At 40.0% G+C, this 16,054-nt stretch overlaps 1 protein-coding gene across 1 annotated transcript in view; it reads left to right on the plus strand.

Annotated features, from left to right (window-relative positions):
• Positions 1-16,054, plus strand: part of LOC134079716 (protein unc-79 homolog) — a 229,186-nt gene that overhangs the window by 74,278 nt on the left and 138,854 nt on the right. Inside the window, exons 17-22 of the mRNA XM_062535794.1 lie at positions 1,015-1,218; positions 1,409-1,636; positions 3,373-3,511; positions 3,669-3,748; positions 8,566-8,714; positions 9,773-9,930. Coding sequence (XP_062391778.1) covers positions 1,015-1,218; positions 1,409-1,636; positions 3,373-3,511; positions 3,669-3,748; positions 8,566-8,714; positions 9,773-9,930 — 958 coding nt within the window. The remainder of the gene's footprint in view (positions 1-1,014; positions 1,219-1,408; positions 1,637-3,372; positions 3,512-3,668; positions 3,749-8,565; positions 8,715-9,772; positions 9,931-16,054) is intronic.

The raw sequence follows: 16,054 nt of genomic DNA on the forward strand, positions 1-16,054 counted from the left end.
GCGCATTCTTCCACGAGTTGCTTGAACGGCCAGCCTACTGCTCTGCCTCACAAATCAAACAACTAATACAGTAGGCCTCACCTACTAAAAGATGCAGGGGGAAGAGAGAGAGAGTGGGGGGGAGGCAGTTGTCCTCAATGGCGCATATATGATGTCTGTAAACTCGTTTGACGAGTGTATGGGGGATGGGGAATGATCAAGCAGTCCAGCAATTAGTTCAAGGCAGGAATCGAACCCAGATCTACTGAGTGCTAGACGAAAAAGCTAGCGTTGCGCCACTCGCCGCGGTACGATTACAGACACAATATCACAATAGGAAATAGTGGTTTATTTGAAATGGAACTTATGCTGTTAAGATGTTTTTGATTGAAATAACTTTTGATTTAATTTATATCACCTCTACAATGCTGCAAATTCAACAAATTACCATTTTTAGTTCTTTACAACATTATAAAAAATGTCTTGAAATACTGTTGTGCATAATAATGTGGAACAGTGCATTTTAAGGGTTTTTTTTTGTTTGTTTGTTTTAAACTGTTATCATTGGGAGGTTTTTTCAATGAAATTCAAATTATTCTCTAACTGTCTAAAATTAGATTGACTGGCTTTTGCATCAACTATTTAGGAAAATCTCAGAAAAAAATGTATAAGAATTTGGAACACAGTGTGTGTGTGTATATATATATATATATATACTGCTGCAGCTGAGATGACTGAAATCCTAGGATTTTCCTTTATTGTTTTTACAAAGTGCCATAGATACATTCTCTTTTAAAACATAAATATTTGGAAACTAGTTGATTAAAAGTTTCTAATGGTGTCACTTATATGTTTCTAGGACAAAAACTAGCAGATATTGAGATGTGTGTTTGGAACAGTTTTTCAAATCCCCAGGGGGGGATTTAGACTCCAGAGGGAATAATCCATGATATGCACAAGCTAATGATGGTCTAAGATGCATTAAAGCTTAACTTTGCTCTGTGTAATTTTTATTTTATGTATATGTCCTACCAGGTGAGTGTAGTGTCAGACCCAGGGCACAGGGGGCAGCAAAGCGCATTTAGTCCATTCCCAAGTCCCTTTAGAAGCCCTCTTCATTGTAGCCCCTTCCGGAATCTGGGTCATGCCTCTGGCAACTGTGCTTTGGACCTGGACAGTGAGGATGATGACATGAATTTAGGCTGCTTCATCCTTATGTTTGACCTCATCCTCAAACAGGTTTGCTCTCTCTCCTCTCTCTCTCTCTCTCTCTCTCTCTCTCTCTCTCTCTCTCTCTCTCTCTCTCTCTCTCTCTCTGTCTCCATCTTTCTCTATGCTTCCCTCACACATTCACAATCACACTAACTAATTGTAACATAAATATGAACATGCTAATATTTAAGTATAAACAAGATCTTTTGAACTGTAGATGGAGCTCCAGGACGATGGCGTGATGTTAGGCCTGGAGAGCAGTCTGGGCAGGGACATTGTGGGCATCATCAACAACATCTTACAGGCACCTTGGGGAGGCTCCCACACCTGCCAAAAGGATGAGAAGGACCTAGAGTGCAGCCTGTGCCAGTCAAGCATTCTCTGCTACCAGCTGGGCGGTGAACTATTAAAGAGACTCACTCCAAACGAGGAGATTCACCTGGTGGTTAGACTCACTGATATGTATAAATCTACACATCAACATCTACTAACACAAAACATAGGAGTCACGAATATGAACAGCAACACTTGTTCCTTGTCCCAATACACTGCAAAAACGAATTCATCCAACAAAATCTAACCGAGTGTTATTAATCTTATCTGAGGGCATTTCACAAAAGCAGAATTAAGACATCCAAGATAAATGATAAAGCTAGGCTTGACATAGCGTTGTCTGGTCATCCTTGCTCAACTCGTTTCACTAACGCCAATCCAGTATGAATAAGAGCGACTATATCAAGCCAGGTGTAAGTTATTCAGGATATGTGCGGTTGGAATAAAAAAGACGCGAAAAATACCGTCTTGCACACAAAGTGAACAACCGCTTTTGATATAGACCAACAATGAGGTATTTTGGATGGGGAATCATGATTATTTCAGTTACATAGCGGGAGTAGGTGTGGCAGACCAACTGAATGCAAATGTACGTGCTATGCACCCACGAGCTTCCTTGTCTTGGCAGGTAACGTCATTAAGAAAGCACTTGCCGCCGCAAAGATGCACAAAGTATGACAAGGCTATTTTTATATCTTTATTTTGTCTTAAAAACTGAATGAGTTGAAAAACACCTTCGAAAAATGTCTGCTCCACTTCCAATCAAATACTACAGAAGGCTATTCATCAAGTCTGTCAAAAAAAAGAAGCAAACAACGAGTATGTTATTAATTATAAGGCCACCATAATTTAAATGGTACCCATGTGGTATTGGGCAGACATTCTGTTGTGTTTTGCGAGTAAATGCAAGTAGCAAATAGTATATAAATGGAATAAAGCTCTTAAAAAAAACGCATGGAGGTCTGATTTGAATGACAGCTAGCTGAACCAATCAGAGAATGTAATTACCATTAGAATTAACTTAGCTTGGCTATTAGCCAAGGGTAAATTCATCCAGGATAACCAAAAAATCCCAGCTTAATCCCTTTAGCAAGGTTTTGGGAAATACCCCTAAGAACATCTAGTTGCCATTGTTTTCAGTATAAAGAGACTTGAACAAAACAAATCTAACCAAGTGTTACTAGTCTTATATTAAGATAAAAAAAACTTTTTTTGCCTATTATAAGATGGGCAGACATGGAATATGTTTCTACGTTTTCTTATTGTATTATTGTTACATTGTTATTATTGTTTAATGGTCTGTCTTGGAATCCATGAGACAAGATAACACATTTAATCCTGCACACCCTATGGGCATATGGGCAGAATTAGCCACTGACATCTTTGTATCATGTATGATCGCTAAACTTTGATTCTTTTTAATGTTGCAATATTAAACCACGCTTGTGGTTCAGCTCTGCACACGCAATTGGCGTTGTAGAGGGGGCGGAGGGCGATGATGAACGCTGTTAACATATTGAAGTGGCAGCTTAGTAAATTCCACGCAATATAGCAAGGCATAGCGTTAGCATTCTGCGTATGCAAATCCTCGGTATTAGCGCTGTTTTAGTACATCTCGCCCAAAGAGTGGAAATAGTGAGAGTTACACGGAGCAAGTAGATAATCAGTAAATCTGTAATCTAGAAACTGTCCTGGGTCGTTACGCTGGGCAGGCAGGAAAAAATAAATCCATAATCCAAGGAGAGCTGGGTCGGCCTGTGACATAAACAGTACATATTGAAGAGTCAATTGAAAACAGTTGATGTACAGACAGTGACACTGAATTATAATGTCTGTTGTTTTTGACAGGAGGTTACCCACAACTTGGAGGATAGTTTAATTTTCCCCCGCCCAGATTGCCCCCTAAGAATGGAGAACTGCCCAGAGGAGGGTGCCAACACAAGCAATGAGAACCCTGGCAACCAAAGCAATTCACCTAACGATTCTTGTATGTACCCCAGTGAATTGCTTACTTGGCAATTTAGGAGTACTATAATCAACTATAATCATGTATTTTGTGTAATTAGCTCATCTTGGTTATTTGAAGTTGCATTGTAAAAGATGGAAAGTGTCTGTATAAATGTTCTTCTTTCTCCTTTCATCAGCTTGGAAGAAAAATGTTGGCAAGGAGTTTTCATACGTGGAGCTTCCTGCGTCCCTTAAACTCATCTATACCATATTGCAGGTTGTCTCATTACTGGATGTTATAATGTTTTTGCATTTTCTCATGACAACACATTTCAAAAGAATAATCTCATACAGTGTATCACTAATGTAATCCCCAATGTTGCCTTGTTGAAAGGTGTTTATTGGGGGCCAAGCAGCGAAGCTGCGAGGACCCCATTGTGATTCTACGTCTTATTAGTATTATTATTGGGGGCCGCAAAGCTCCTCTTCGTCTTCTTCTTTTTCTTTTTCTTCTTCTTCTTCTTATACATTTGTCCTCTGCCATTGAACCCTACAGTAAAAAGCTCTGAAATTTGGGCAACCTGCACTTACTCTACTCAGGCCACTGCCCACTTTCACCAATTTACAGACTCCAAACCCCAAAACTCCAGTGCCAGAAACAGGTCAAACTTTATCATATTTTTACTAAACTCATTGGCTGCCAGCCATTTTCAGTGCAGAGCTCTCCATACTGGCAAACCTTTTACAGCATTTTGACTGTTTTTCTAAGATAATCTCATACAGTGTATCACTAATGGGTCATTCCGTGTCAAATCACCCAATTTCAGCTACATTTGGAAAGTGACCCTCTCCAAAAAAATCTGAAATAAATCACAGATGTTTGTAGACTAAACCTATGCACAAATCTTAAATAGTATGTCTGGATCACTAATGGTTTAAAAACTACAGCCCTTTGAAGCTTCAAGTCATTTTAAGCATTGTGGTGAACAATCCTTTTTGGTCAACTTGCAACGTTATTGGTTCTTTTGGTATTTCACACACATCAGTGAAACTATGTGAATGGAAGCACATTTTCCTGTTGAATTAAGAAATCTAATCAGACGTGTCTTGTGTAATGTCCCCTCTGCAAAGCTCTGAAAATGGCTATAAATTCATTATGTGAAAAGACAGCATCACTTTTGAAGGCTTCTCATTCGAGGTATGTGCCACAAATTTCATCAGGTTTTTTCCCCACTCATATATGGACTAAGATTGTGTTTGGTGGATTGCTGGCTAATAGCATAACTTACTAGCAAGCTAGTTACAACAAGTGTGCTGAACCAGAGGCACTTGGCTGAACTATAGGCTACGTTATTTATTGCTAACGTAGATACATCGATAACTTCGTGAAAGTATAATGTCACTGCTCTAAGGTGCGCCGTGTTTGGCCGTCACCTGTCAAACTGGTCAAAGTTAGTTAAACTAGTTACACTTAGCTGCTAGACTTGTAATGTGTTATTCGCTATCCCATTTTATAGACAAATGCACACAGCTTGATATTATTTTGGACATCCCGCATTTCACCCTCAGAAAAGCAAGCGCAAATTAGCAAACAAACAATCTCCGTGGAAACTGTAGAATTGTCGTGCCAGAAAACCGCTTTCAATGCAGTAAATCACTTAACGGAGTTCCTTACCTAAGGATACCATTTAAGAAATTTTGTGCAACGCCCTTAAATAAATTCCTTACCTAAGGAGAAATTAAGCCTTAAGGTTGATACTTAAGGAACAAAACTTAAGATGCTTTGTGCAACCGGCCCCAGATATCCAGAAAATAGTAACCAGCGGGAGATGCCACTTTTCACACTAGGTAACCAGTGTCTAAAATCTGAACTGTATTTTTTAAATGAATCTCGTTGTAGGCTAGGCATAATTCAGGCATACAGTAAAAGCACGTCTGCTCTGTCATTTCAGGTGCCGAGCAGTCCATGGTCGAGTGGATTCAGCATTTTTGCTTCGTTTTTTTTTTTTGCTCGGATTTGACAGTGTTATCAGTTTAATTTTTTGGTGCCACCACAGTTATATAAAGGCCTAAATAACACGCACATGTTTTACTTTTCACAGTGTCCGTTGTTTGAATGACAACTTGTGTTTTGAATTTCAGAACCAGCGCTGTCCACTTCATTTGTTTTTGCATGTTTGTGCATTCACGCTGCACCTCGCGTGCTTCTTCACTCGTATCCAGATGAAAATAGCATTTAGATTGATTGAAATTCTTCTGTTCTGGAAAATTACATTTCAAAATAAAGAGCATTTTTTAGACTGGCAGTCCGATTTTTTTAAAATGCTGTTTTTTTTTCTCTGGTTCAAAAGATCTCACGGGCCAGATAATTTTGCTTGCGGGCCGCCTATTGCTTTAAACTGCTTTAAACCCTGCTTTAAACTGTCTACTTTCACACTATCAACTCTCTTTAAACTATGCAAACACCATGTTTACCCTAGCTACACCTTAGCAACCATATCTACATGATCTATCTATTTTTGCATTTTCATGCACTGGTAATTCCTTGGAATTGCATATCTAGTTATTATTATTATTATTATTATTATTTGGGGCCAAGCAGCGATGCTGCGAGGTAACCCATAGTGATATGACATATTCTTCTTCTTCTTATTATTATTATTATTATTGGGGGCCAAGCAGCGAAGCTGCGAGGCAACCTATAGTGATTTTTCTTCTTCTTCTTCTTCTTCTTCTTCTACATCTGTCCTTTGCCAAAGAACTGTACTGTAAAAAGTTCTGAAATTTGGCACACTAATTCTATTGAGGGCACTGACCAATTTCACCAATTTACAGAGTCCAGACCCCAAAACCCAGCGCCACCAACAGGTCAAGGTCAAAGCTTTCCAAAAGTTACACAGGTCTCAAATGTTGTCAATTTCTTACCAAACCTAACACACGATCTTCAGACCAAGCCGCACAAAAGTTATCACTTTGTTTATTAATATTCAAAAGCATTTGCCTGTCACAGCCAGTCGAAATTGGCAGTGAAGCCACCAAACAGGAAGTGAACCATACAGTGAAACGTTCTGAAAGTTAACACACTTATTCTACTCAGGCCACTGACCACTTCCACCAATTTACAGACTCCAAACCCCAAAATTCCAGCGCCATTAACAGGTAAAAAATGATCCAACATTATTGCAATAAGCTCTGCAATGCTTTGACCAATAAAGAAAGTGAACCTATATTTCAGCAAGGCTTTCACGTATCAAGACCAAACTTAGTACATGGGCTCAGGACCCAATTAAGAGGAGCCTCAACAAATTTGCCAAATTATGACCACTATATGGCGCTGTATTCAAAGGAAATAGGCTCATATTTCAAAGAAGCTTTCACGTATCAAAACCAAACTTGGTACATGGACTAAACAACCAATTAGGAGGAGGCTCAATACGTTTGTTGACATTTGACAACAGTGGTGGAGCTATAATCCCAGGAAGTAGGCTCATATCTCAGCAACGGTTTCAAGTATCAAAACCAAACTTGGTACATTCAGTGTTTCTCAAAGTCAAGAGCGCATCCTTGATAGAATGCTTTGTTACGAGTCGGGTGCTAGAGAGACAAGGCTACACACCTTCCCAGTACCCTCCTCAGCCGTCAAGATCACATGCAATGGAACAGCCTCATCCATTTATGATGAATATGCACAATAACTTGATATAAATGCCTGAGCAAATATACGATGACATTAACAAAACACTTGAGAAATAGTTTTTAACCTAAATTAACACGCACTACTTCTTTGCATCTTCTTTCCATCTCCCTCTCCCTCTTTTTTTTTAATCACACCGTCAGATAATTTCTAATTGTCCATACGCAAAGGATTGTGGGTTATTTCTTCACGCCGAGGATCCATTGATGCATCCTCCAAAATTCTCAGAAATTCTCAGGACGAAGGACTCAGTACTTGATAGAATTTTAAAGCATCCTTTACTTTGGAACAGTGCTTGACGAGATTTGATGACGTAACGTCCTTGAAATAGTTGCTTGGAAGGACCCATCCTTGACTTTGAGAAACACCCATGGACTCAGGGCATTATCTTGAGATTGCATAGCTAATGTCATGTCTTTTGACCGGTAGGGGGGGGGGGCGCTACAATCACAGGATGTTGATTCATATCTCAGCAACGGTTTAGAGTATTAAAACCAGACTTGGTATATGGACTCAGGACATCATCCTGAGAAGGCACAATACATGCCATGTCTTTTGACCACTAGACGCCATAATCACAAGAAGTATGCTCATATCTCAGCAATGCTTTTATATATAGAAACCTACCTTGATACATGGACCCCATCCTGAGGACACACAAAAAAATCACCACTAGGGGGCCTATAAATACCAACACTTTCACCTATCAAAACCACATTTGGTATGTGGACTTAGGACCACATTCCAAGGACACACACAAAAAGAACATTGTAGAAATTGTATCTAGCTATTTTCTTTTCACACATGTACACCCACCAGGGGCATGCACAGACATTTTAAGAGGCCATTGCTCTTCCCTGAAAAAAACTTCCCTCTATGGATGGTGGTGGTGGTGGTTGGGGGGGGGGGGGGGGGCTTTTTTCAGGGAAGAGCAATGGGGGCAGGTGGATTTAAAGAACATTCTATAGATCTAGCTATTTATATTACACACATACACCAACGCTCTCTGTCTCAATTCAATTGAGCTTTATTATCATGACATACTTTTGCATTATCAAAGCATCACACCCACACACATACACACGCATTCACCCACTCTCCCACTTCTTTGCTTGGCCCCCACATTGTTGCTTGCTGCTATCTTTGACATTTGAAACTTTATTAATATATGTGGTGAATAGTGCACTGCAAAAACTGCTTATCTAGTAAAAACTAGCTGTTTTTGGTCTTGAACTAAGTTTAATAAATTTAGTTGGTTTTGTAGTCAAATTTGCTTGTTTTTTGTCCTGCGAGAGAGCTCTTGGTAAAGCTCTTCATGCTAAAAACAATACCAAATAGATTTTTTTTTTATCTTTGAATTTATTTTTTGTATTGTGTTATCTTTTGTGCCCACTCTACAGGATATGGCCAAGTTTGAGGAACCTGATATCCTCTACAATATGTTGAACTGTTTGCGGATCTTGTGTCTGCATGGGGAGTGCTTGTACATGGCCAAGAAAGATCATCCACAATATCTGACTTATGTCCAAGAGAAGATGCTGATTCCCAGGTGACTGAAAAGAGAATCTGGCTCGGTTTACAATGTGAACTCAAATGCAAACAAGAACACATAATATACTGTATATGAATGTAGTTGTTTTGCAGTGAGCTCAGTTGTTTTGGAAAATTTACCCTTTCTATACTACATAGCATGGATGTTTCTGAGTTGTGAAAATACATCAAGAAGTCTGTGAAACAGAGGATATTTATTTCACAGTGGTATATAATGTCAGACAGTGATCCCTACTCTCGACTTCAGAATTGATGAGGAAACTCTGTGGTTTCCATCTGTAGCATTTATTTGCACAATCTTTGAATACACACTGAATTACCATGTTTATAAGGTGGCTACTACTAGATGTCCCGACTGGAGTTCACTTCTGTTACTTTTTGACGCAGTACTACTAATCTAGAAAGTAAAATTCCGCTGCTGCTGAGAAACTAGTCTCTCATAATGTGATAAACCATTGAGATGCAAGGTTAATTTTATTTCTAACATCATTCTATCAACACATACATGTACATCGATAGTCTGACGTTTTAATTTATTTGTCTCGAGTGTGCTGTGGAGTGGACTGTTTTGGATGTTACCATTGAATTGCGTTAGCTCAGCACCAGTTTAGCAAAGGCAAACGCTGCAACTTAAGGACGGGGTGAAATGCACTGAAAACAGTCTCCAACTGTCTCTAAGTTGGAAATGAGGTCCTACGTCCAAAATTTCGAACTATTCCTTTATTCCTTTATTTTAAGAAAAGTTTGACTTATTTTAAGACATCTTTTCCTTAAAACAAGCAGATTTGTCTACCAGTGTGTTGAGTAAATTTGTTTTGATAAGACTTCTTAAAACTCTTTTTAAATTAAGACAAAATGATCTTTCAAGAGGTTAGTCTCTTCATACTAAAAACAATACCAATTTTTTTTATCTTTATATAAGATTAATAACACTAGATTTGCAGTGTAACAATCCTTTCTGCATATGTACTGAGAGACAATTAGTACTTAAATGACATGCAAATAAATTGTTCATGATCAATGCTTTCATTGTATCCTATTTGTATTCCTCCTTAGCCTGTGGAACATGCTGAAGTCTGAGTTCTGCCAATTAGCCTCCCTAGCTGTGCCCCAACTGCTTCATGCTCTTTCACTCTCTCATGGAGCAGACATCTTCTGGAGTCTGGTGGATGCTAACTTTAATAATAAGGACTGGAAGATCCGCTTTGAGGCAGGTAAGAGTCATTGGACAGGTCTGATCTTCATCCAAATCATAAGTATAGGGAAACACAATGAGTTTAAGATAATATATCAGAATAAAGTATTATCTTTCATGTCTTTATTGAACATACCAATCAAACATTTATGGTGCTGATGGAATAAGTCGGTAACCCCTTGGTTATCCAAGACTAAGCTTAACCAAGCACTTCTGGTAATTGAATCAGATTTGCACGTCCTGGAGGTATTTTAGCCCGTTCTTCGTTCAGTTCAAGAGTACTCTTAGGATGTCTGTTGGCTAAGGTTGGCTGTTAGCCATCTCTGTTGGCTAAGGTCTTGGCTCTGACTGGGCCAACCAAAGCTGAGCCACTCCAAGATAGTCAGGTAGAACGTTGTGGAATTTGGGCATAAGTGTGACATAAGGTACGAATGCAATTTTTTTGCATAAATTGATAGTTAAGGGGGTGTCCTTTCAGAATCTGATGGGTGCCGCTCCGGCACCCTTGAGCATTTTCCTTAAAATGACATCATCTGCCACACCCCTTTTTGATTATAGAAAGTTGTCTAAATATACATTAACGTAAACCTATCATGGTATCAAGTTAAGCTCTTCTCATGCAGGAATCAGCGTTGACCATCAAAAAGATGAAAAAATAGTTCACGTCCCTTCAGAGAACAAAATACCATTTGCAAAGTGACCTTTAAGCTCAGATAACGTTCCTTTTTTGCCGCATAATAGCTGATTCTAAATCATGTCATATTTGGTATTAAATTGAATAAATTATGGAACTGCCATTAAGCCTACTACAGTGATTCTTAACCACAGGGCCGCGGCCCAGACTTACAGTGATTCTTCACCAGAGGGCCGCAAAAAATGTTCAGTGTTGGGGAACTACTAGGGGAAACACTGCATTGCATTTACATGCAATGTAAAAACGGTCCTATGTTCCCCAGTCCCATACAAAGTGGGGAACATAGGACCTGGGGAACATAGGTACGCTCCCCTATAAATGTGGTAAACCTCTAGAGTACTGTATAATAGAGCACTTAATTGACATCTGACGATGTTGGCTGCAGGAAACTCTTAGCTAATATACACTCAGGAGAGGGAGAAGTTGGACAGTTGTTTGCAGTGCAAGTATTTTGTTTTTACTCTTTTCCCTATATGCTACGTTACTGCAAATATAGCCATCCTCTCTCACATACCTTATCCGTCTTCTGAACATTTGTTGTTGAGTGAGTTGTTGGCTGTATGCATCCTTTAGAGCTAGGCTTCTCCTTCATCCGGTGTAAGCACTTTAGGCCTTTTTCCATTTTGTTGATAGGCTTTGTAGTTGGCCTACATTGGTATGCCAGGAAAATAATTGCTACGAAAGCTAGGCTATTATTAGTTGTATCGGTTGCTAAACCAGGTAAAATGGGCTACTATCAAAATGTGACCAATCAGAGAGCGTTTGTGGGTAGAGAAAAGTTCACGTGTGTTTGTTTACTTAATTTGTTCCGCTTCAAATGTTAGCATTGGGAACACGAAACGAAACTAACTGAACCTAAGGGACAATGGACAAATTTATATCGATTCAGCCCGTGATTCGGAACAAAATAGGTGTGAAAGCGCCCTTAATGTTATTGTGGCTAAAATTTGCCTACAAACAGTGTGGAATGATAACTAGCACATGAGTTGTGACTAATGCACAAGCGGCCAGCAGATGAGTGGTAAATAAAAGTAAAGTTGCGGCGGATCGAAAAATAAGCGGCGTTACATTACTAAATTGACTGTAGTTAACGCCTTACTTTACTTTTTCCCGGAAAAAGTATTTACGTTAGTGTAACACGTTACACCCAACACTGATTTTAATGCATTTTCATGGGCATATTTCATTTTAAGGCATTATACTGTCTTTTAAGCTAATACAGTGGGCTCTATTCTCAGGATCAAATGTGCGTTGTCGCAAGTCAAACGCGCAAGTTTCTTTGGGGGCGTCCGAGCGCAAAAGGCTATAATGACGGCGTGAAAAGAGAACATTGCACTCAGCGCACAGTCAAAAGGAGTTGTCTTAAAGGTATACTATGCAGGATTGGCGATTTCATCGCCGGTTTCGCTTTCACTTTTTCACTTCACTTTTTGCGTGTATATTTTACAAAACTCCTCAATCGGTCAGTCTTCCGTGCCTTTTCATGAGACTTTACATGACACTTCCTGGAGTAGAGCATGGGTGCGTGCCCGAGGTCTCCTGAAGTTGCAAGCGTGGTTCTACCGCTATAGACCACTAGGGCGGCCGAAAAAAACACAGTTCGACCGGTAATGACTCATTTAATCATATATAACAGTATGGAACGAATTGATTAACTGAAAAACGTTGCATAGTTTACCTTTAATTTAGTTAATTAGTCGTAGGTGTCTTTTGGGCGTAGCATGCAATAAACCATTTCGATTTCACACTCTCATTCCCTTTAAAAGCCTGGCGGGATAGATGCAGATTTTGCCTACACTCTTCCTCACTGAGGGAAAGATGCGTTTGCCTGGACTGGTATGACCCTCTCCAGCCGTCGAGGTAGCCTTTGTCCCATGACTTACTCCATTTGGCTGCAAACCAACAATTACAAGTACAGCTATATTCAATTTATTTACAGGGCAATGAAGACATAGAATTACAGTATATAACCAAAACTTGAACTTACATGATGTTGCGGCGGTGTAGCCTAATATGTACGGGATAATGGACGACACGCCGTGCGGTTATTCAAAGTTAATGCACGTTCTAGGCGCGAAGCGGAGGGACGTTCCGTCTAGAAAAGTGCATTAACTTTGAATAACCGCACGGCGTGAAGTCCATTATCCCGCTTATTCCACTGTTGCCACTTGGGTTGTGTTCGTTTACGGTGCTAATTTAAATGTTTTAATCGCTAGAACTGCATTGTTTGTAGAACTACTTTTCCCAGACACATTTCAGCTAATTTCTCAAACTGCGGTTACTAGTTCTAAATGAATGGTTGCTATGGCCAAAAGCCAGTCGTTAGTTCTAATCTCCCGTTGTCAAGCTGGCATATCCCAAGATTCTGATGAACGTTAACTTTGAAAGATTGCTATTTTTCTTAGCCTACTGCCACCTAACTAGCTAAATGACACCTCTGTCATATGCTAAACGTTACTATGATCTGAACGTCTGTATTTTACAGCTTGTACAGATGGTACGGGTTGAGAATGCTCCTTTCTTTCCCGCACATCGGGAATCCCGAAGCATCGGGACTTTGCAACCGCAAGGGGGCAACATAAGACCGCCCTAATAAAATGAAGGTTCGGCTCATACCGGAAAACAGGGAAAAACCCGAAGACACCGCGCTGGTGACAAGCGGAGAAAAGAGACATCACGCTCGGCATGTCAGATTGCAGTTTCAGAGTTTTCGAATGTTTTACAGCCTACCTCACAGCTGGCTCTCTCACTCGACGTAGCCTATAACTCAGTCAGTCCAGCAGAGATGCCAGAGCAACGTTTTGGTCAATGGAGAGGGAGAGAAATGCTCCGCATATCCGTCTCATTTAATCCGTCTCATTTAATCATTAAAATGAAGGTGATGACTGGCGAAATTATAATCAAACGACGTTTCAATAAACCATTGTTGAAATTAATGAAAATGGTTTTAGAAGCCTTCAATTCAACCTGAAAGACTCGATAGGCAACCTTAGATTAATTCATTAATTCATTACGGTTACAAGGCCGCATTTCCGTGAATAGGCTATTATTGTCAAGGCGAAGACGAAAGAGATGGACAAGATGGACATTTAGGCTACATTTATGCTAGGAATACTTAGAAATGTGTAGGCCTATAGGCTATTTTAAAACGGAGGCATGTTCATTTTAACCGGCGATGCTGGGTAGCTTACCCAGCACTTGTTATCACAGATTTTGTCCCCACCACTTTTGACAACTGAAAATAAAATGTATTTAACAGAAATATCTTTAATACATGCCTATCGTGTCACTTTACTTATAACCGTAGGCTACATGCATGGAGAAGATCGCGATTGTAACAATGGATGGTCAGATATGCGATAGGGCAGTGAGGGTGATTCATTGTAACCATCGACTATAGCTCCGCAAAAGAAGTTTCTAGCAACTTAGAACTATATGGATCTCGTTATGCATGTTCGTGTTGATTCAGAGATAGACATAGACTACCGTGGGCTACTGTGCGTCAATATAACAGCATTTTATCATGTGGTGAATTAATGACTAACGTCAGTTTAACATGTCAGAACTTTTGATCGGCGTTTCAAGTGCATGCCGCGAATAAATGAACTTGACTGACTGAATCCTTTATATTTCTTGGCTAAGTGCGAAGGTAATGACACTCGAACTGTGGTGTAACTGGTTGAGGCATCTTTATCACACGTCAGCTACCGGGGTTCAAAACCTACTCCACGAACCTCTCCGGAACCCATTAAGACAAAAGGCATTATTTTATTAAAAAAATGAAAGTTTTGCGATTTTTTTATGATTGCGATGTCTGCTGAAAAGAAAAGTTAATATGTGAATTCGTGGTTCAGCGCACACACACACACATACACACACACACACACACACACACACACACACACACACACACACACACACACACACACACACACACACACACACACACACACACACATTTTTACATTTACATAATAGGGCTCGGGCACACGCCTTGCATTCTAGGACTATCGCCGCCATTTGGTAGCGCACTGAACGTAATATCCATTAATTCAGATGCACAAGACAAGAAGCAGAAATATAGTAGCGATTTATTCTTTTCCTCTTGCGATCGTGGGTTGCACTGTTACACCCCACTACACAGCAACATACGACCAAGAAGGCAAAAACTAAGTAACAGGAACACACTAAAAGGCGGGAGTAAATCCATAGTAATCCATAGTAAACTAAGGAGTGAAGCTGCCAATGTGCCTGTGCCCGCGAAGTTTTGATGTCATGATCCCGAGCCCCAGTGTCAGGAAGTGTCTGTCGAGAGAGAGGGGGGAGGGAGGCAATCGTCCTCAATGCCGTATAGGTAGGCTATAATGTCTAGTGAACTGGTTAGACAAGTGTGGGGGAGGGGGAATGATCGCACAAGACAATATTGCTCTTCATGAAATGGGTAGTCTCACAGACGGCTGTCGATTTTTAAACGTAGCCTACTACATCACTTGCGAAATCGGACGTGGCACATAGCCTAATTATCAGGCTACTGGATTTAATATAGCAAATCCATAGACTTTGTTTATCCTATATTAGCCTATATTAAAATGTAATGTGCTGCGGGGAAGCATTGGGGAAGTCAGTTTAAGTTGTCCTGTAACAATTTGCCTCTTATTATAATCAAGAGTATACAGCCACTACGCACATAATAGCCTAGGTTACGGGCGGATGCGAGCAACCCCATGCAAAAGAAGGCCTTAAGTTAACGGACAGAAGGCCTGTTTACATGTCAAACATGCATTAAATCTAAGAAACGAAAAACACATATCACACTGTATTGTGTCGTAAACAGTTAATGAGTTCGTGGCCACTAGTGCGCAACTGCATCGCGCAGTGAGCTGAAGGAGGACCGACACTTATTAACACAAAGCTTTGTAAAGCAGTAACAACCACCCCTCAAAGTTCATTGTCCATAAGTCCAAACAATAAGTATAAAAATCCGACAATCCAAAACGATAACGAGATCTCCCAGAAACGAAAAACAAGTTTGTTGAGTAGCCTTGTCCTTCCAACAATCTCAGCTTTTGCATTTGTTAGATAAAAGGCATCCTGTCCTGCTGTATTCCAATGAGAAAAAATCATCCACAAGGTAGGCTAAGGGTCACGGTAATGCAGCATGCAGGAATCTATACGCACAAAACGAATGAATGGGTTATATCGTCCAAAACGAATGAATGGGTTGGGAGAGTCGTCTGGCTGTGTCAGCAGACTGCAGTCGGTCTCGAGGGGTTAAATAACACACGTACTTGAATTTTAATCTGAAGAAGACCACACGGTCGAAACGTCATTCCTTTGTGCTAAAGAAAATAAAATCAAATCAAAAAAGGATTTCAAGTGTGCGAACCTTTTTCCATTTTCTTATGATTTAGCCTACTCTTGTTTTGCACCTTGACCGGGGATGTGCACA

The sequence above is a fragment of the Sardina pilchardus genome, chromosome 5 (genome assembly GCF_963854185.1).
Source record: "Sardina pilchardus chromosome 5, fSarPil1.1, whole genome shotgun sequence".
NCBI classification, from domain to species: domain Eukaryota; kingdom Metazoa; phylum Chordata; class Actinopteri; order Clupeiformes; family Clupeidae; genus Sardina; species Sardina pilchardus.